General features: G+C 48.2%; 1 protein-coding gene and 1 long non-coding RNA gene across 6 annotated transcripts in view; one reads left to right on the top strand and one right to left on the bottom strand.

Moving 5' to 3' along the window:
- Window positions 1-20,066, bottom strand: part of CTIF (cap binding complex dependent translation initiation factor) — a 148,553-nt gene that overhangs the window by 55,237 nt on the left and 73,250 nt on the right. For all 5 annotated transcript variants that reach the window (XM_054003028.1, XM_054003027.1, XM_054003030.1 and 2 more), the window contains one exon: window positions 12,858-12,934. In XM_054003028.1, the coding sequence (XP_053859003.1) occupies window positions 12,858-12,934 (77 nt within the window). The remainder of the gene's footprint in view (window positions 1-12,857; window positions 12,935-20,066) is intronic.
- On the top strand, window positions 14,502-16,477 carry LOC128821753 (uncharacterized). Its single transcript, XR_008441222.1, has 3 exons — window positions 14,502-14,717; window positions 16,075-16,141; window positions 16,318-16,477. It is a non-coding gene; the product is annotated as an uncharacterized LOC128821753 (long non-coding RNA).

The raw sequence follows: 20,066 nt of genomic DNA on the forward strand, positions 1-20,066 counted from the left end.
GCGTGGCAAACACAAGGTAAGGGAGTGATGTCCCAGCTGAAAGGCACAGCCAGTGGCACACGCCCGCCCCGCTCGCGCATTGTAATTCATTAGGCTGCGGTAATGCACTCACCCAGCTGAGCCCTGCTAGGAACAAACTGCTGGGTTGGAATTGTCCTCTGGGGACCTGCAGCCCTGAGGACTAATTTAGTGCAATAACTCCTAGGGATGTTGCAGAAAATCAAACCGAAATGATGATCTGTGTCTAAACTGCCTTCTGCCAACTCCTCGGCTGTGGCCCTGCCACCACCAGCTCTGCTCGGGCAGGCAGGGCAAACACCCACTCCTGGGATTGCCATGACTATGAACACTTATTTCCTTGAGGAGACTTATCACAATACAATAAGAAGCTCTTCATCTTGTTCTAGAGGAGGCTCAGCTTCAGCTAGTGCAGCTTCCTTAGTCATGTGGTTTAGTTTTAGGTAGTACAGTGAGAAGCATGGAGTTGGACTTGATGATCCTTATGGGATCCCTCTGTTTTGACATATTCTATGATTAGGACAAAGAGGAATAATTTTAAATTAAAGGCCCTGGCACAGGGTGCCCAGAGCAGCTGTGGCTGTCCCTGGATCCCTGGAAGTGCCCAAGGCCAGGTTGGATGGGGCTTGGAGCAGCCTGGGACAGTGGAAGGTGTCCCTGCCCATGGCAGGGGGTTTTAATGAGGTGATTTTCAAGGTTCCTTCCAACCCAAGCAATTCTCTGATTCCTTTTGGAGATGCACCCTTTATTGTATTTGTTCCTGAAAATATGACCTCTCTTTCATCACTGGTTCAAAGCTTCTAAATATCAGGCAGAACTGCACCTATTATTTTAACATCTCTGCTTAGGTGCTTTCAGCTGCTTAGAGGAGTTTCTTGCATCGTTACATTCTAAACACTGTGGTCTCTCTAGATGCTAGTATTGCTATGCTATTTTCCATTGCAGGCAAGTACACCACCAGACTCATTCTTGTCCTTAAAAAAAAAAAAAAAAAAAAAAAAAAAAAAAAAAAAAAAAATCGCTCCTGCATTTGCTTCTCTTGGAGAAGAGGCAGCTCTTTTCATAGCTACCACTAGGCTGGCTCAACTCCCCAACACCCTGCTCAGCACAGATGGCTGTGACACCCCTGTTGGGGTTGGGGTGTTCCCTCTGCACCCCCAAAGTCCCCTCCAGTAAGCCTCATCAGCTCCCAGGAGGGCATGGAGAAGACAGGAGCATAAGGATGAGGATAAACCTCTGAATTCCAGATGCTGCTTCAAGGGTTCAGACCCACGTGCTGTTAAACCTAATTAATTTGATTTGGAAATCCTACTGAGAAGGAAAGGAATGTTTCAACTTCTTCAATTCCTTCCCTTCCTCTCTCTTTCTTCTGTTCCAACAGAAGTTCAGCAATGTGCTGCAAATCATTTAGCTCAGTGCTAATTTTCAAGAGAGTAACCAGTTCATCTCAAGCATTTCATTTTTCCAGCTAGGAATGGCTCTAGCTGCTGGACCAACTAGATCCAACCCTAAAATAATGTCTTGATATTGTTGTTTTTAATAAACATCCTCTCCTCTCACTGCAAAGCCCTCAGCAAATGGCCCTGAAAAAACAAAAGACATTTCTGTATTGTTTTAAGTTCTCTTCCTTTCTGAAAAACCTCAATTAAAATGGTGAAAAAGCTACTATACTCTGTAATTATGAACTCATTTCTATTCACTCGCTCAGCAGGAGAGCTTTGTCCTGTTGACCTCTGGGAATGGGTTTCTAAGGCTCTTCCAAAATTTCACAGCCTTAAAACCGACACATTCATGCCAGCTGTAAAACACGTTCACCTTTGCCTTCACCCAATATAACTTGAAATCTTCCAACCTGGGGTGAGAGCCACTCCTGTGACTATTTTATTTGTGAGAGGAGCCTTAGTGCTGGCCATGAATGGACTGGCTCTGGAAATAGTGCGACCCCTTCAAGACAGCATGAAAACTGCATGAATTTGGGCTGTCAGCTGATTGTAAAGAGTTTTCAAACAAATACCTTGCATGTCACACTCCTGGGTGATGGCTGGGATACTCTTTATCTTTCCAGTACAAGAACTACCTGGCCTGAAGAGGATGCATCCCAACCTCTTGACTTGCCAATGGGATGTTTGTGGGAAGAAGTGTGGAGACTTATTTTGGTTAAGTTCCATCGGGAAAAAAAGTCTTGTGAGACAAAATGCTTGGTTATGTGTATCTTTGAACTCTCAGTGCAAGATTAAGGAAGGGAAACCAGAGGGGAAGCAATTTTTTTATAAGAAAGGAAACAGCAGAAAACAAGATGATGCCTGAGAACACAGAATTAGGTACAGATGAATGCAGAGGAGCAGATTTTCACATAAAATGAATTAATAATGTCCTTCAAACACAAGCTAGAAAAATAGCTTTAAAGTAAGTCCTTTAAATAGGACTACAAATCACGCTGCCTTAGAGCCAGTTACCAATCCTCCCATGATTTCATGTGTCCATAACACACCTCAGAACATACATTTATTTTGTCTTTACACTTAGGACCAAATCTAAGGGAGCACAAAAACATCCACAACACAGCTTAGGCACAGCTCATCAACCAATTTCCCAAAATCCCACTCAACTCCAAAGGCTTGGGTCAGCTTATATTTTGCCTGAAATGCACAAAAAGCACCCCAGCCATGCACCCCCTGATAACCACTCCAGAGGTCTCCTCAGATCCCTCCAGTTAAGCCTGTTTCTACCTTAGGACACACCAGATGAATCAACTGGACATCCACCCACCAGCTCTCTACCAGAAGAAAGAAGATGCTACCTCTTCTGGAAGAAGGTGCAAACTGATAATTGATGTGACGGTCAGCTAGGGGTTGTAGCCTTTGAGGGGTTAAGTGCTACACCTTTCCACCCGTGGTGACAACAGTTCTGCTGACACCTGTTTGTGCAAAAAACAAGGGCAAGAAAAGGCTACTCCACACCTCACACAGGCTGCTGAGAGACCAGTTCAGTCTTGTCAGCAGCACCAAGCCAGTTTGGCTGGCAGACCTCAGAAGTGTCACCAATGCCTCTCTCCTCTCTCATCTGTCTCTGTCTAACTCACCACACGCTTTATGATTGATGTGTTGAGTTATATTTGTTCTCAAAAGAGGTAAGAAAAAGACCAAGGGTGCAGGTATTTACTTCACATACAACTTAGGGCTTGGGTTGGAAGGGACCTTACAGATCATCCCATCCCACCCCCTGCCATGTGCAGGGACACCTTCCACTACCCCAGGGTTCTCCAAGCCCCATCCAACCTGGCCATGGACATTTTCAGGGCAGACACAGCTTCTCTGGCAGCCTGTGACAGGGTCTCACCACCCTCACTGGGGACAATTCCTTCCCAATAGCCCACCCAACCCTGCCCTCTGCCTGTGTGAACTCATTCCTCTTTGTCCTACTACTACATGCCCTTCTAATGAAAGGCTCAATCCCAACCAACACTGAGATGCCCAGTCTCAAGTGTCTGTTCTTGCTGAAGAGAGCCCAGAAAAACATCCTTATCCCAGCACTCCCTCCAGTGCGAGGTGTTTTGGCTCAACTCCTCCCACATCTCTTTGTTTTTCAGACTTCCTTGGTTCTGGTCAACATAGGAAGGCAAAATAAAGCAAGGAAATATGTTCTCTGTAAGATGAACAGGCTAATTTTTCTTATGCGGGGGTGAAGCATCCTCCAAACTTTATTGAACACATCCCCTCTGAGCACAATGGGAAGTTGGACCTCCAGTTCATATCTGGTCAACGTAGTTAAGGACACACGCAGTGGGATCCAGCTGGCAGTGACACTGGAGATGCCTTTCAGCATCTTGTTTGGCTTCCAGCCATTTTGGTGCTGGTATCATAAGGTCTGGTGTCTGACAGCTCCCTGCATGGAGTTTGAGACAAGCTGAAATAGCACCTGTGATCATGGAGGTGAAGCCCAGCAGTCTCTGATAAAGGTGAACACTGAATGAGGTCTCCCATGCTCCCTGCAAAGCCTTGGATTTAAGAGTGGCTGCTCTCCTAACCTTCTCCACAGCTGTAGAGCCACCGTGAGCTCCTGTTCCCATTTCAAAATGCTCACAAAAATTACAGAATCACACAATGGTTTGGGCCGGAAGGGGCTTTTCAAGATCACATTTTTCCACCTCTGCCATGGGCAGGGACACTTGTGAAAAGCCGTCAGTGACAACAACTCATTGACCTCCAGACCAGCCCCTGATACCACACAGTAAAAAGATACCTAGAAAATACTGAGTTTTCATAAAAACCACCTCCACCATAGCCTCCACCACAGCCACATGCTGAATTTTTGGATTTTTTTTGCTGGAGCAATTATTTTGCTTTTGGTGAAGCAACATCGTAAGACCCTGAGCCTGTGCATCAGGCCATACGTTTCTATCGAGGCTTCATAACAGTAACATGCTTTGCTGGTGGTACATAAAGTCTTTCAAGCAGTGGCAGAAATGGATAAAAACAACCTGCAAAAGCCTCCTGATGCCATAAAGTCTATTTGTGGCTTGGCTATTTGGGTTAAATTTAGTCTGCAGGACAGGGGTCACTTCAGTCACCAAGACTGTGAAGAAAAAAAAAGGATATAAAAGGTCTTGTGTTTTAGAGTTTTTATGTAATGACAAAGCCACTCTCAATAGAGAGGTGGCAACCCTGCAGCTGGGAAATGCACCCGGCTTGCTCCTGCCACTGCCTCTTGGCATTAGAAAAAAAGGAACAATGAAAGGAAAGGATAAAATTTGCTTAGATGGTTATCTTTTAACCCTTCTGCATGGGTCTTTAGCTAGGAACACAAGGAGGACAGATCAGATATGGAGAACAGCCATGGACACGCATCCCCTGACGTCCTGCTCACGAGCACCATGTCCTGTTGAACGCACAAAGGTTTATCTTTCTCTTGCCATTAGTGTTGAGACCAAAGAGCTCTCTGACTTTTACAGAAGTACTTTATCCTTGCACATGCATAAAATGCAGAATCCTTTTGGCTGTTGCCAGCATCAGGAAAGGAGCTGTGAGCACAGCACTCCTTCTGTGGTGTGCTCTGCCAGCAGGATGGTGGCCACACCGCCTTCCCTCGGGGGTGAAACACGGCTGGGCATATTTTCACTGATGTCCCCCAGGCATCAGTGCTGCCCACAACACCAGAAACGAGAGCAGCTGGGTGAAGAACCTCTACTCAGCCTGCCACAGCTTGAGAAACGAGTGACAGGCAAAACAAATTCCCCAGTGGATGCTAAATACCAACTGCTCCACCTCACTGCTCCATCTTTTACATGGACCACTCAGATGATGGGAGGACCCTACGTGTGCAGCTCTGGGGATGGTGCTGGGACAGGTGACTCGCTCTTAGGTAAGTTGGCCCAGGACCGATGCTAGATAAAAATTTGGCTGAACTTCAGATAGTTTTTTGCAGAGCTGTTGAATCGTCTGTGATCTGTAGGTACCAGGGCTCAGATTACTGCACAGGGATATCACAGAATCCTAGAATGGGTTCAGTTGGAAGGGACCTTAAAGCTCATCTTGCTCCATCCCTGCCATGGACAGGGACACCTTCCACTGTCCCAAGGTGCTCCAAGCCCCATCCAACCTGGTCTTGGACACTTCTAGGGATCCAGGGGCAGCCACAGCTGCTCTGGGCAGCCTGTGCCAGGCCCTCCCCACCCTCACAGTCAATAATTCCTTCTCAATACCTCATCTAACCCTGCCCTCTGGCAGTTTAAAGCCACTGCCCTTTGCCATGCTGTGTCCTGCTCACTGAGCCATGGTTAAAGGCAGCAAAAGGTGTTGATGGAGCCAAAGAACCTCCAGACCTCACTTCCAAGTGTTCCCTTCTGACAAGAAGCTGCAGTGCTGCCCAGCAGCTCCACCCACGGCTGAGCCACATCAGCTGCCTGACCATTGGGTGTCAGGAGGTGGCTTTTTGCTCACCTTCAGTGGTGAGCCCAGTGCAGTCTTTGTTCCCAACAACCTCCTCCCCTAGGAGGGGAGCCTCCGTGCTGTGACCCCTGGCAGAGCCTTCTCCTCAGCTCCTGGAAGGAAGGGCAGTGGGGCAGGGTGATGCCACCACGTCTGGCCAGCGTGGCTGTGCAGGTCCAAAGTGCTTCTGCTTGACCCTTCCCAATATCATCTCTGCTCTGCTCCATGATCACCTTACCTAGAGAGCAGCTGCTGGACCAACCAGATCCAAATGACAACAGGTCCTACCCAATAGCCTCATGAGAGGGCATGGGAATAACTACAAACACAGGGAGGAATGACTTTGTGCCACTGCAACTCCCTCCAGTTCCCTCCATCTGTTACTCCCTTGGTGTCAATCAGACCTTCCTCTGACTTCCAGTCTTAGTTAAATGTCCAGTTTTATCCACTTGCTGCTCACAGCAGCGTTTTTCTTCAGCAGAAATTGCCCTTCTGCCCCTGCATCTTTTACCCCTGGGTACCTGAGAGCATCTGCATCCTCCCCCAGCCTCTGCCAGGCAAGGCTGAACCAGATGACATGTGTGAAGCAGCATTTCCTTCTCTGAGCTCTCAAGTTTATTTATCCTTCACTTCCCTGGGTGACTCTGGATCCTCTCATTAACAAACAGAAGGAAAAAAAAAAAAAAGGCAGAAAACTTTTGCTTTCCATTTTATCTCATCCTAAATCCTCCTTGCTCATGGCTCCCTCTCACTCTGGCACCACATGGTCTTGCAACTCCCACCTGAGCCTGAATCTTGCCCCTGGATGAGGAGATCTTGCCCTTGAAGGAGCAAGCTGGGCCAAGCTGATTCCTGTGGTGTTTTACGATAGGGTGAAGCAGTAGAGTGCCTTTATGGTGTTTTGAAAGGAAATTGTACAGGAACAATGTCCCGAGCAGCGTGGCTATTGAAAACCCTTCACAAAAGGAGTTTGTCACAAGAGGAAAAGCAGCTTAATCAGTCGAACTAATCACTGTAGGTGGTTGAGTGTCCCTGAGGATCTGTAAAATTAAATATAATGGGAAAAGAAATATATCACAGTTTGCCTACGCTCCTCAGTGGAGCCGCCAGCGGATATGGGACGTTCCCTGCCTGGCCCTGAGCCCACCACGACCATCCTTTGGGCTGTCCCTAGGCAGAATCACCTCCTTGGAAGCCCCAGGCCAGGGCCACATGGCTGGGCTAGGATGAGCCCCAGGAGGTTTCTCAGCAGTGTAGGCCCTGACTGGGGAGTTGGGACAGGGATGCCCACTCAGTGTGCTCACCCCAGATAACCCAGTGCGTGGCGTGGGCGTCAGCAGGAGGGTCATGGTGCTTACACAACCCTCTTGCTTCAGGAAGAGGAAACCGTCCCTGACAGCCACCCGGGGCTCTCCAGGGAAGGAGGATATTTCTGCCTCCCTCAATTCTGAATCTAATTAAGTCCAGAAAACACATACACGCGGAAAAAAAAATAATCCAGACTGTTTTTTCCTGATCATTTTAAGTGCAAAGCCAAGTTAATGCAAGGAAGTAAATAAAGTGAGACAATGCTAGAGAAAACTTGGGGACATTTCTGTAATTCTGTTCTTGAAATCATCAAGTATTTGGGGCATGCTAAAAGGAGATGGGGAGAGCTCCTGAGCCCCCTTGCTCCCAACCCTTCCCTCCATGTATGAGCCAGGAGGATCTGCGCAGCCTTCTGCTGCAACTCCCCACACAGGGGCTTTATGTAGGATGGACTTGCCAGGTGCAGAAACACCCCTCTCAAAATCTCATCCAACAGGAGAAGGAGATGACACAAAGCTCAGTCACAGCTAAAGGTGATGGTCCTTCACCTGAGGCTGGCTGTGATTTCCAGCAATCCTGGCTGGGACAAGCACGGCAGCCCCTCATGGCTCTGGTCAAAGCCTGAAGACACACCAGCTGCACAGAAGCACAAGAGATTCCCACTTTTTCTACTGAAAAAAGGAATTCAGGGGCCTTTTGCAAAGAGGGTATTGATTAATTCTTGGGCTTTTACTCCATCCTCTCCAGCACATGGGGGTGTTCTTCTTTCTGCCATGCTTTCCTGTTCTTGCCCCCAGACAAGGACAACCAAAAGAGCCATGAGGTACCAGCCAGCATCTGTGCACACCCAAGGATCTGCTAAGCTGTTCAGCCTGATCTGCCTTTTGAATCCAACAAGATGTTGGATCAATGTGATTTCAATGGTGCAAACTTTTTAAGACTTCCCCAACAACACTTTTGTGGTTGTCAGGAAAACTGTCCCCTTCCTCAAGTGACACAGAACCATTTCAGTACTGTTAACCAGAAGACCAAGAAGTAGGTACAACTCCACCTGTCCTACTGCAATTCCATATATTTCAACTCCATATATTCCCTGTAAAGCCTATCTGAACATGCAAGTTTTTTTTTTTATCATTCCTGTAAGGCTGGGGCAAGCCTCTGTCCATGTTTTTCCATGCATTTCCAGGCCAAAGAATTTGGCCAGCTGGACTCTCCATCCCAAACACATCACACCAGGAGGCCACGGGAATTGGAGGAACCTTGGGCAACACAAAGTCAGCTTGCAATGCTTAAAAAATAGGGGGTTTGGGAACTTTTTGAAAAACAAGGGGCCAAACTCAGAGCCCACCTGCCCAAGCAGATCACATGCCACACATCTTGTGCTGTGTTAGCAGAGAGGCACTGGGTTGGGAAAGGTTTAAGGAGAGAACTTGAGAAATGGGTCTGTTGTGCCCCACATTCCACAGTATCTTTCTTCTTGCAGGAGAGGTTGTGCCACCACCCAGAAAAACTCCATCCTTCCCTCAAGGTGGTTGCCCTTGGAAGGTCAAACTAAGCAGCCTTTGGTGCCTTTGGACATGGTATGAAAACACCTGCCTGTGCTACTCTCCTTCCATGATCCCAGAAAGCAGTGTTGCCTTCCACCACCCTCATCAGGAGGTGGCAGTCACACCTCCTGAGTCTAAGCCAACAGAGAGGACCCTGGCTGCAGGATTTCTGCCAGGAGAGGTGGGGAGTGATACCTCTACTGCCCTGATCATAAGCCCTTTGCAGGAAGGAGCCCACCGCCTCCTGTAGGCTTTTACACCACCACGTGCAACCAAACCCTCCAGTAGATGTGGCTCTGATGTTGACTGCTGTTACGGAAAATGTGCCCAGTTTTTTTAAGGACATCTAATTTGCTCTTCATTCCTATCTTATGCAACAAATGAAGCACACACCCATGGAAAATCAGAGGATCCCAGAATGATTTGGCTTGGAAGGGACCTTGAAGACAGTTCAACTCCATAAGCAGGGACATCTTCCACTAGGCCAGGTTACTCAGAGCCTCATCCAACCTGGCCTTGAACACTTTGAAAGATAAGACACCCACAAAAATGGAAAAAAAATGATTGGGGAACATAAAAACATAGCACATATGCAAGGAGAGAGCTGTGGGTCACTTCCCCGGGGTAGCTTCTCCTGAAGGCAGCGAAAGGTGTGTGGCAGAGACCTCAGGGTAGGTGAGCTGTGCTCCTCCACAACACAGGGACAGCATTTCCCGAGGAAAGGTGACGGGAAGGAAGCAGGGACAGGCGCTATTTATAGCAGGGCCGGACATCAGCGTTGTTCTGCATGTGAAACAAAAGGTGCTTCACCAGCCCAGCACTGTCCCCATCTGAATGTCACTGTCAGGGAGGCCAGAGAAGCCCACACACGCTCTGGGAGGCAATCAGTGCCATTTGTAAGACCAGCTGGGAAAAAAAAAAAAGAGGCAGATTTCTGTGTACCAATCTGCTTTATCGGCTTTTTTTTTTTTTTTTTTTGGTTTTTTTTTTTTTTTTTTTTGGTTTTTTTTTGTAATAGCTGTGTTATATAAAGCTCCAACCAAGCCAAAGGTCACCTACAACCAGGCAAGGCCAGCTGGACGTGTGCATCGAGCAGAGGTCAAACTGGGGGTTGACACTTTGACTCAAGCTGGATGGCCACTTGTGAGGGTGACTCCTGCACCTGGCAGGAGGATGCCCAGCATGGTCACCAGGGATTTGTCAGCCTAGGATGAGGCAAGTGCTGAGCAGGGAGAAGAACCCCTGCACCCCATTACTTGTGGGGCCCAGGGTGCTGCTCCAGGACCCACCAGCTTCAGGAGAAGAGGAAAAGCAGCGCCATGAAAATCAGACCCAGATGTGCCCAGGACTTTGGGGCCACACCTGCTTCTGACCTAACTTAGCAGGACAACCTCTTCTCTTCTTGCAAATCCACTGCATGCCAGCCCTACTCCCATCTTTGGTACCATCTTTGGCTGGTACCAATTCCTTTCTAGGAAACCAATTCCTTTCTCCCTTGGGTCCAGGCATCCAGAGCTGCTTCCCAGCCCCTTCCCAACCCATGCATCACCAAATGGCCCTGCTAGGCTTCTTCTAAGCCTCACTCCCTCTGATGCCCCATCCACACTCTTGCAATTTTGACTCTCTCCATATCCAGATGAGGTTTTAAACAAAAATCCCATTACTCCTGACTATTTTGCCTAACATAAAACCTCACCCTGAGGAATTTTTATATCACCTGTGTGGCTCCACCAGCTCCGGAATGGAGCTTTTCTGCCCCAGACTGATGCCTGGGACATTAAGATAATAGCACTGCAATAAACTGTAAACAGCTTTGTAGTCTGTGTTCTGATACAATCTGTTTTTTTCCTATTCCCTTCTGATACAATCTGTTTTTTTCTTATTCCCTTCCCCCCAACCCCCCATTCCTGCCCTTTTCTTCCCCTACTTCTGTCATGCTTTCTACATAAAATAAACATTTTGAGAGCTAACTCACTGCTAGAAATCAATTTTAAGGAGCAAGTGCTCTCTTGGAGCAACTCAAGTGACACTAAAAGGACAAAACCTCCCCTCCTAGTCCCAAATGCACTACAGAGACAAGGGGATGCTGAAAACCTCCAGCAGCAAAACAAGGGGCATGGGGAGGGAGAGGCTCCTGAGGTTTCAAGGTGAAGGAAGGGGATGGGAACCATGCCCTTTCCTTTTAAATAATTACTTAAAAAGCTGCTTTTTCATTCCAGCTGCCTTCACTCAGGCCTCTTAGCTTTTTGAAATTGAAATAAATGTGGTTTTCTTGCTAAGATTTAACAGCACTGTAGAGGACTTGGGCAGAAGTGTATACCCTCTGCTCTTTCAATTTTATTTCATTTGTGACTGCTTAGGGCTGAAATGACCCCACGTCTCCTCCAGAATGATGCTGGATCAATTGGATTTTAAGGCTTTTTTCTCTTCCCCTAGGACATTATCCCAGTGCTATTGGCCGGGGCTGTATCTCACCCCGTGATCTTCCAACCCCAGCCCAAGGCAGTTTCTTTTGCTATCTCTCCTTGCCATCTGTGCAGGAGGCAGGGATGCCCTGGAGGACTGAATGCTTCTGTCTGCTGATGGCTTATCTGAAGGGACCAGAAAGAAAAAAAGAAACAGAAATGCACATCTGGTGTGTTCCCTCCCATCCTTCCAACTGGCAAGATTTTTGGATGGGAGGGAAGAACCAGCACACAGCTCCATGGTTCATCACAGCCATGGGCATGGGGCTACAGGCAGAAGACCTCTTGGCCCTGAGGGTCTCCTCTCCCAAAGCATCAAGCACTCTTTGTATGGCAGAAGAAGGCCAGAGATAGAAACAGAACTCCCTAAACTCCACTGTGGTTCCTCAGAGGAGCCCAGCCCAGAGCTCCAATTAAGCCCACCTAGCTCAGTCTTGCAACGCAGCAGACTTGGTCATAACCATGTTTTGGAGATCACAGGGCTGCAACCCAGCTGAAATACAACTTTTTCCCACCCACCTCAAATAAGAAGACTAGACTGGCTTTTTGAATTGTGTACAGCTAAAAAGGAGGGAGTCCCCAAAAAGAGAGGAAACAGAGTTTGCTGCTAACAAACCATCTTGACCACAGAAGAATGTTTATAGGTTGCCTGAGAAAACTCTTTTTAGCTCTTTTTTTGGTCCCTCGGTGAAGTGTAGAAAAATCAAACCATGCAGAGTTAACTACATCTTAGCTGTTCATGAGACAGGAAGTGATGGTGAGATTTGAGCACCCACTCCAAGGTGTCTGCAGGACCTCACCAAAAATGCCCCCTGTGACAGCTCAGGCACAGACTACAGTTTATTCCAGGAGAAAGCACTGGCCACTTTTTCTTCTGTTCAATCCTCTTTCAAAGTTGTGGTTTTCTAACTGCTTTATTGCCCTGGGAGTGTTGTCTCAGCTGGAGCAGAACAAGTCAGCAGAAATAAAGCTGCATGTACTACTAACTCCCTTATTCTTCACTTCTTTTCACATTTAACCATAGTCACGATTCCCATCAAGGACTTTAGATGCCCTCATATAATCGGATATGCATTTTACACAATTAAATATCCAATTGACTCGATTAAATTAACTTAATGGATTGAAATCACCAATGCCACAGGAATTTGGCTGCCTGCACAGCACATCCCCTCCTTCCCACAGATACCCGAGGCTGGCTGTGACCCCCTCTTAACCAAACCATACCCACTTTCCAGGCAGCCCTGAAACTCAGCAAATTTTGACTTTTAATAGAAAAAGAGGAAGCAAATCCCAAGAACTCGAGCTTTTAGAGACAAGAGATTGCCAGCTGTCTCTTTGAGTGCAGGTTGGGGGATCTGGCTATGCAGGAATAAGTTCAAGGGGAAGAGAAGGTCCTTAAGGTACTCCTGGATCACTGCAGGACATATCGCAAAATATTTTCAGGATGCTAGTGCTGGAATAAGAGTTTATGCATTAACACTGCTGAACAGCAGCACTGTCCAATGACTCACCACGAGGCAGCTGAGGAAGATGTGCAACGAAGAAGAGAAGAGTTAAAAAAACCCAAACACTGAAGAGGTTTCACCTACCTCCGGTCGTTTCTCCTCCTTCTGAACAGTTTTTTGGTGTGTGCGATTTCAGCTTCATGAGGCAAAGGATGGTAACCCTGCAAAACAGAGGGAAAAGCAGCCATCAGCTCCAGGAGGCATCAGAATGGAAGGGCTGAGAGTGAGACAGAGCTGTACACCCAGCACGTGAGCATGGTAAAAGAAACAGCTTCCCCAAACAAGGATGTTCCTTACAACATCCCAGACCCCACAAAAGCAGCTCTGAACATCTGAGATGTGTTGTATCTCTCAGGGACATTGCAAGGAGCAGGGAATGAAGTTATCTGCAATTTCTGTATAGAAGAAACCACACAGGGCAAATGACTGGATCACATATGTATAAATCCCATGCACACCATGGATAAGGAATTCACCCACTTCCCACATGACACACTAAGCCATCCAATTTCCCTGGGCTGCAACCTTTGTGCATTTATCCAAAACCCAGCTGTAAAAATGTCTGTAAAGGAAGATGCTCAGCATCATCTTGAGGATACCTGGGGAAGCCAGCAGGAGCCCCAGCTGGTAGGTCTGCTGGGGCTGTGCCCTCACCCTGGCAGGAAGGGAACAAAAGCATCAGAAGCACCTCACTGAGCCTGCCCACCATGCATGAGTCAGCCTATGCCACCCCTGCAGCAAGGACAGGTGGGACCCACCTTACAGGAAACAACTGAGGTGACAAGGATGGTAAATCATGCACCCAAGCCCAAGATGGAGGGCAGATTTAGATGAGATACTAGGCAGAATCTTTTTACTAGTAATTAGGAAGAAAGTCTTTACTATGAAGGTGCTGAGGCTCTGGCACAGGTTTCCCAGAGCAGCTGTGGCTGTCCCTGGATCCCTGGAAGTGTCCAAGGCCAGGCTGGACAGGGCTTGGAGCAGCCTGGGACAGTGGAAGGTGTCCCTGCCCATGGCAGGGGGGTTGGAACGAGAGGACCTTAAAGTCCCTTCCAACCCAAACCCATCTAGGATTCTATGATTCCAAGACAAGGCAGCGGCAGAGCTGTGTGTAACTGCAGCTGCTGCACTTCCAGTGCCCTCTTTCCACTCAAGGTGCCGACTCTGACGTGGTCTGTTCATCTGATAAGGGGGCTGCTGTATTTATTATCCTACTATGGGCATGATGAGGCTTTGTTAATGCTCACACAGAGCTCTGAGGTTCCTGGATGAAAGGCTCTACGTAAGTGCAAAGTATTATTTATTTTCCAGGGACCACAGAGCTGTCATAACCATAATGATTTTTATTTATGCAGTATTGTCCTTCCCCAGCTGGCAATAAAAGCCCTGTAAAAGTTGCTCCTTTTACTTCCATCACTATCTATCTCAGCGTAGAGCTCCAGCCACTGCTGGGAATCACCACGTGCAAGGGGCCATGAGGGAGCAGCCTGGGCAAGGGCAAGGGCTGGGTGGGGATGTGCCTCATCCAGCAGCAGCTTTGTGACATTGGCATGACAACATAACACACCGACTTCAGGAAAAAATCCCTCTCTCTTTGTGTGAAGAGCCTTTGGAAACGGCAGTTGATTTCAGTAGCAGTTACTGAGATAACAGTATTTTAAGTTTCTCCAGGGGAAGATGTAATGGAGGAGAAAGGTTCCTGGGGATGATGAATTTAGGCCAGAGAAGGCACCACCAAGTTGAGGGCAGGCAGGGTTTATTGTGACCATCCATCCTGACCACTGCAAAAAGCCTGGAGAAACTGCTGCAGCAGCAACCCTACAGATCCCAAGGCAGCTGGAGCCTTCCCATTCAGAGAGCTTTGCTCCTCCAGACTTCAAGCCATAAGGAACTCACTGAGCCAAAATCTAAAGATAATAGAAAAGGTCCAAAGGAGAGCTACAGGTGAGGGGTCTTTGGGAGCCACATGATAAAGTGTCTGAGGGCAATGTGCTTCTTCAGCCTCAAGAACAGGAGACTGAGGCAAGACTTCACTGGGGTCTGCAACTCCTCCCGAGGGACAGCTCCAATCTCTGCTCCCTGTAACAGGGACAGGACCCAGGAAACAGCTGGAGCTGTGCCAGAGAGGTTTGGAGGGGATATCAGGGAAAGGCTCTTCCCCAGAGGGTGCTGGACACTGCCCAGGCTCCCCAGGGCATGAGCACTGCCCCGAAGCTGCCAGAGCTCCAGGAGCCTTTGGACACCAGGGATGCACAGGGTGGGATTGTTGGGGTGTCTGTGTGGGGCAGGAGCTGGACTGGGTGATCCTGGTGAGTGGCTTCCAACTCAGAATATCCTACCATGATTCTGTAATAGCTTAGAATCACAGAATCCCAGAACAGTTCAGGTTGGAAAAAACCTTAAAGATCATCTAGTTCCAATCCACCTGCCATTGGCAGGGACCTTCCACCAGACCAGGGTGCTCATACTGAAACTGCTTCACTGCTGAGGGCTGTGGTTTGAGTGTTCCTCATCACTCACTTTCCCAATCATTTATTTTCACTGAAGGCATAGGAGAAGCTTGATATCTCTGAGATCTCTGTTGCTTTGGAAAGATTACTTGAAATTGGCCAACAGATACCAAACTGAATGAGGAAAGGAGGGGAAGGAGGAGACACACAGAGTCCAACCCCATCAGCACAGCTACTTTAGGAAATGAGGCTAAAAATAGTATAGTAATTAGTGAGGCTGTTCCTAAATGTTGTACTACCACAGCAGGCTAACCCTTGGGGCATTTTTAAGAATTTAAGCTGCATTGCAGACACATGTGCAAATACAATTACCTTAGAAAAATGAAACTATCTCCGCTCCACACAAGGAACAATTTCCTCTAGTGAAGGCCTCATTAAAGCCTTAGGAGCTGCCTTTCTGCTCATTCCAACTAGAAACCATACGTACAGTGGTGCCTTCCTGCATGTCCTCCTTGCAGAGAAGCCCTGTGCTGCCACAGACCTCTATCCACCAGCAGCTGACGTCAGCGGGATTAGAGATTAATTAATTACATGGGAATAAGTTCCTAATCCAAGGAGCACTCCTGGACACTGCCTGTGCTTGAATAGAGGAGAACTTCATGTCCCCATTTACGAAAATCAAACATCTCCTTTCTCCAGCTGAGTAGTTCCCTTCCTCAGTCCTCGTCATGAGACAATGTTTTGGAAAAAAACAGTCACCGATCCCTACTCTTGTCTATTTTGGTGCCTAAACAAAGCTAAATTTGGAAGGGAGAAAAGTTGACCTTTTTTTTTTTTTTTTTTCTGTGCAGCGAGCTGATGCAAAAGGAAATATCAGCAAATTGCAAGTTAGGGCGGAGTGGCTGGAGAAGACCAAAGGTAATGGGTGGGTGGGGATAGAATCCCAAGGGCATGGTGAGAGCTTTGATAACACAGCCCTCGTCTCAAGGCTGCTGCCCACCATGGGTCATGCAGGAAAGCTGTGGAAGTGCCTTCAGCAGAGCCAGGTTACTAAGGACAACGTGAATCTGAAATGCAGCTCTTCCATCTTTCAGCAGACACACTCCTTCTGAAGTCAAAATCCCTGAACAGAGCCAAAGGAAAACGCCTCTCAAGGCAGAAGACCACCCTCTGCTCTGCAGTGGGTCTACAAGAGGGATGGGTTGTTCTCCTGCTTTGGCTGGAAACACCATCACACTCAGATGCTCATGGTTTTCATAGGCACGTTTGCAACTTCTCAGTGGGAAGCAAGATCACATTTGGTCTCCTTCCCAAATGGGTTTTATCTTGATACTTATTCACAGGTGGCTGGAGAAGGTAACAAACCAGAGTTTGAGTGGTGCTGTTCTGAAAGCGACGGGTGTGGGAAAAGCAAAGCACAAGGAGCCCATGGTCACAGAAAGAATTGCTAATAGGGCTAATTTTCAGTTTTGGAGCTAAACACTCTGTGGTTTGCATGGTGGGAAGCTTGGAGCAGAACCTGAGATGCCCATGGGACTTCTAATGCACATAAGTTCCAATTTAAATCATAAACATACATGGTCGAAGAAGAAGGGCCAAAAGCTCTGGAAAAGAAGGGTTGTTCTGGAATGGTCTGCCCTCTGGGCCAGTCCCCAAGACATCAGCTGTGTTGTGACATGCATGCATGTTTTTAGATTTTTTTGAGGAAAACAGCTGTTGGAGAAGGTGATGCCTGGCAAGCTCGGGTGACTGTCGTATGGCCAGCAAGGGAAATCTGTCATCAACTGGAATTGCTGCAAACAGAGGTCACAGGCAGCAGGTTTGAAGGCCATGTGCTCTCTTTTTGTGCTTTACCTTCCTAATGAAGGTGTCTGTCCAACCTTCATCCCTGTCCACCTGCCTGTGGGAATACAGAAAGCTGCTCCCCAGACACATTTACATCAAAGCTCAATGAAAGAACAAATAAAAAGCTTTAAAGACTTCACTGGCATTCTGCAGCAACCCAAGAGCTTCCACCTCTTTCCCCACTGATACCTGCCCCTCCCCAGCTACATCCCTCTGCTGATCCCACCCTACTCCACACCCCAGCCCAGTAACCTGTGGGATACTGGCTTGGGAAGGAAAGAGGAAGAGGGGCAGGAGCAGAGGAGGGAAGTGGTTGGGTTTACTGCTACCCTCTTACAAAAAAGAATTTGCTATGATTTTTCTAATGCCTCCTTTGCAGCAGGATCATCTGAAGAAGCTGGAGGAGGGCACCAGCTTTGCCTTTTTTTACTGGGGATGGTAAATTAGTAGACTCTTAGAATTATTTGGGTTGAAAGGAACTCAAAGACCATCTAGTTCCACCCCTCTGTGAGGAATGGGGCAGCCACAGCTTCTATAGGCAACCTGTGCCAGGGCTTCCCCACCCTCCCAGCCAGCAATTCCCAGTTCCCAATATCCCATCTGTCCCTGCATGCCTTGTCCCCAGTCCCTGTGCAGCTCTCCTGGAGCCCCTTGAGGCCCTGGCAGGGGCTCTGAGCTCTCCCTGGAGCCTTCTCTTGTGCAGCTGAACAGCCCCAGCTCTGCCAGGCTGGCTCCAGAGCAGAGGGGCTCCAGCCCTGGCAGCAGCTCCGGGGCCTCCTCTGGGCTGGCTCCAGCAGCTCCACGTCCTTGTGCTGTTGGAGCCAGGGCTGGGGCAGCTCTGCAGGTGGGCTCTCAGCTGAGCACAGGGGCACAGGGGCAGAATCCCCCCTGCCCTGCTGCCCATGCTGGGGGATCAGCCCCGGGCAGGGGGCTTCAGGCTGGAGCAGGTCCAGCCTCCCTTCCGTGAATACTCCCAAGTCACAATTTGATAAGCAGGAATGAGGCCGAGCTTTTTCCTGCCACTGATTCTTCTGTGACCACCCTGAGGCAGCAAATCACAGCAACTCCTTTGGCATCTGAAATCAAAAGCCTTATAGAGGATATAGCCCTATCTGGGACCAAGCTGCACCACCCCCCCCCCCTTCTCCTCCACTGCTCCATTCCCAAGTGCAGCTGTTTGTTGCCTGAGGTAGCTGAACTCGTGGGTGTTTCACAAAGACTCAGAGGCTTCTAGGGGTTTGGGTTCATTGCTTCATCCATGTGGTTTTACAGCCTGGCTTTCAGGTGTGAAACCTCAGCCCACAGAGCAATTGCCTTCACTCGTAGCAACTTATACCACCTCTTTCACAGACGTTCCCCATGCAGCAGAAACAACCCCAGCCTGTGATTGTCAAGCAGGTGAAGACACCTGAATAGGAAACAGCAACACCGAAACCCTGAGTGTGAGCAGAAGGTTGAAAAAAACACTGGACTGATGGAAAAAAACGACACTCAGGTGATGAGAGAAGGAAATGATCCAGCCACAGTGCAGGATCAGTCCCGCTGGAGCTTTATCTCAAGAACCTTTTGTGCCCTCAAGAAACATCCGCCCTTGCTTATCTTAAACAAATGGTTGCAGAAGGCCTGAACTGAACAAACAGGTTATTAGGCCTGAGGTAGGAGCTGAGAGTTTCGCTCAGTTTTATTGCACACAAAGTTCAGGGTGGGATTTATTTTCTGGGAGAGCGGGAAGGGTGAGGTGTGGCTGGAATCACCGAGGATGCCCCGTCTGCCCGTGCAAAGGGAACAACAGAAATTCTGAGGCTGGAGGGAGCGTGAAAACATAAATACGTCGTGGTTCCAGAAATGATCAGCAGAAACCCACCCACTGAATTGTAACACCCCGCAGCAAGGCTTTCACCTGCCCATAGGATGGATTGTCCAAGGCTGGGAACTCCAGGACAGCACAGATCTGCAGATATATTTAACTTTTATTGTGCCAGTCACACAATCATGGAGTCTATGGGGTTGAATGTGCCAATATATTCTGTACAACCATCCCAGCCAGCCCCTTGCATGTGAAAAATATGGCAAAGGTGACACTGGCAGCATCCCCATCACCTCTATCCACCCAAGGCTGGCATTTCTGCTGGAGGTGATTCCAATGGAATGTGTCCCAGCCCATGGCAGGGGCTGGAATGAGATGATTTATGGTCCCTTCCAATCCAAATCCTTCTGTGATTCCAAGATTCAGTGATACTTGAGTAAGTCCTGGGGGTATTTTCAGCAGAGCTCTCTCCTCAGAGGCCACTTTCCTCTTCCCCTTCCAGGAATTCCCATGGCTCTGGTCTGTCACCCACAAGGGGAATTTTTTTTTGCATCTTAGAAGGAGAGAGCTGAGGCACAAACCAAAGCCTTGACCTGGGTCTGGAGGCCATGGAAGGACACCAAACACTGCCAGGAAGCCACACAGAAATTATTTCCTCTCTTAAAATGTAAGTGATAAATCTGTTCCTTTAAATTGCAAACTATTCATATTTTCCTGTAAGGTGCTTACAATAAGAGCTGCTTCTGAATAAGCAAGCAGTCGATGTTCAACATCTAAGGAATAGGAAGTGCAACAATTTTGCAAAATACTCCCTACACAAGATAAAAGGCAGGTAAACCCTTGCAGGACTTGATGGTTATGGCTCTATCACCCTTCCTCACCCCCACATGCACAGCACATGTGGGTCCTGGCAACCTCCAAGGACACCTTCTTCAACCTCAGTGATTGGAGCCAGGGCTAAATTAAACTACAGGACTGACAAAGAAATTAATTTCCAGCCATCCAGGAGCCAGAAAAGGAGCAAAACTCTCTGGGTTTTGCCACCACTCATCTATGAAGCTCTGTCGTGGAGAACAGATGCTCTGCAGGACCTTAACAGTAGGATGTGCTGGTCTCATGAATCATGGCATAGTGCAACATGCCCCAGAGAGGCTCCAAGAACATCTGGATAACGTTGTCAGGCACAGGGTG

The sequence above is a fragment of the Vidua macroura genome, chromosome Z (assembly GCF_024509145.1).
Source record: "Vidua macroura isolate BioBank_ID:100142 chromosome Z, ASM2450914v1, whole genome shotgun sequence".
Taxonomy (NCBI): Eukaryota; Metazoa; Chordata; class Aves; order Passeriformes; family Viduidae; genus Vidua; species Vidua macroura.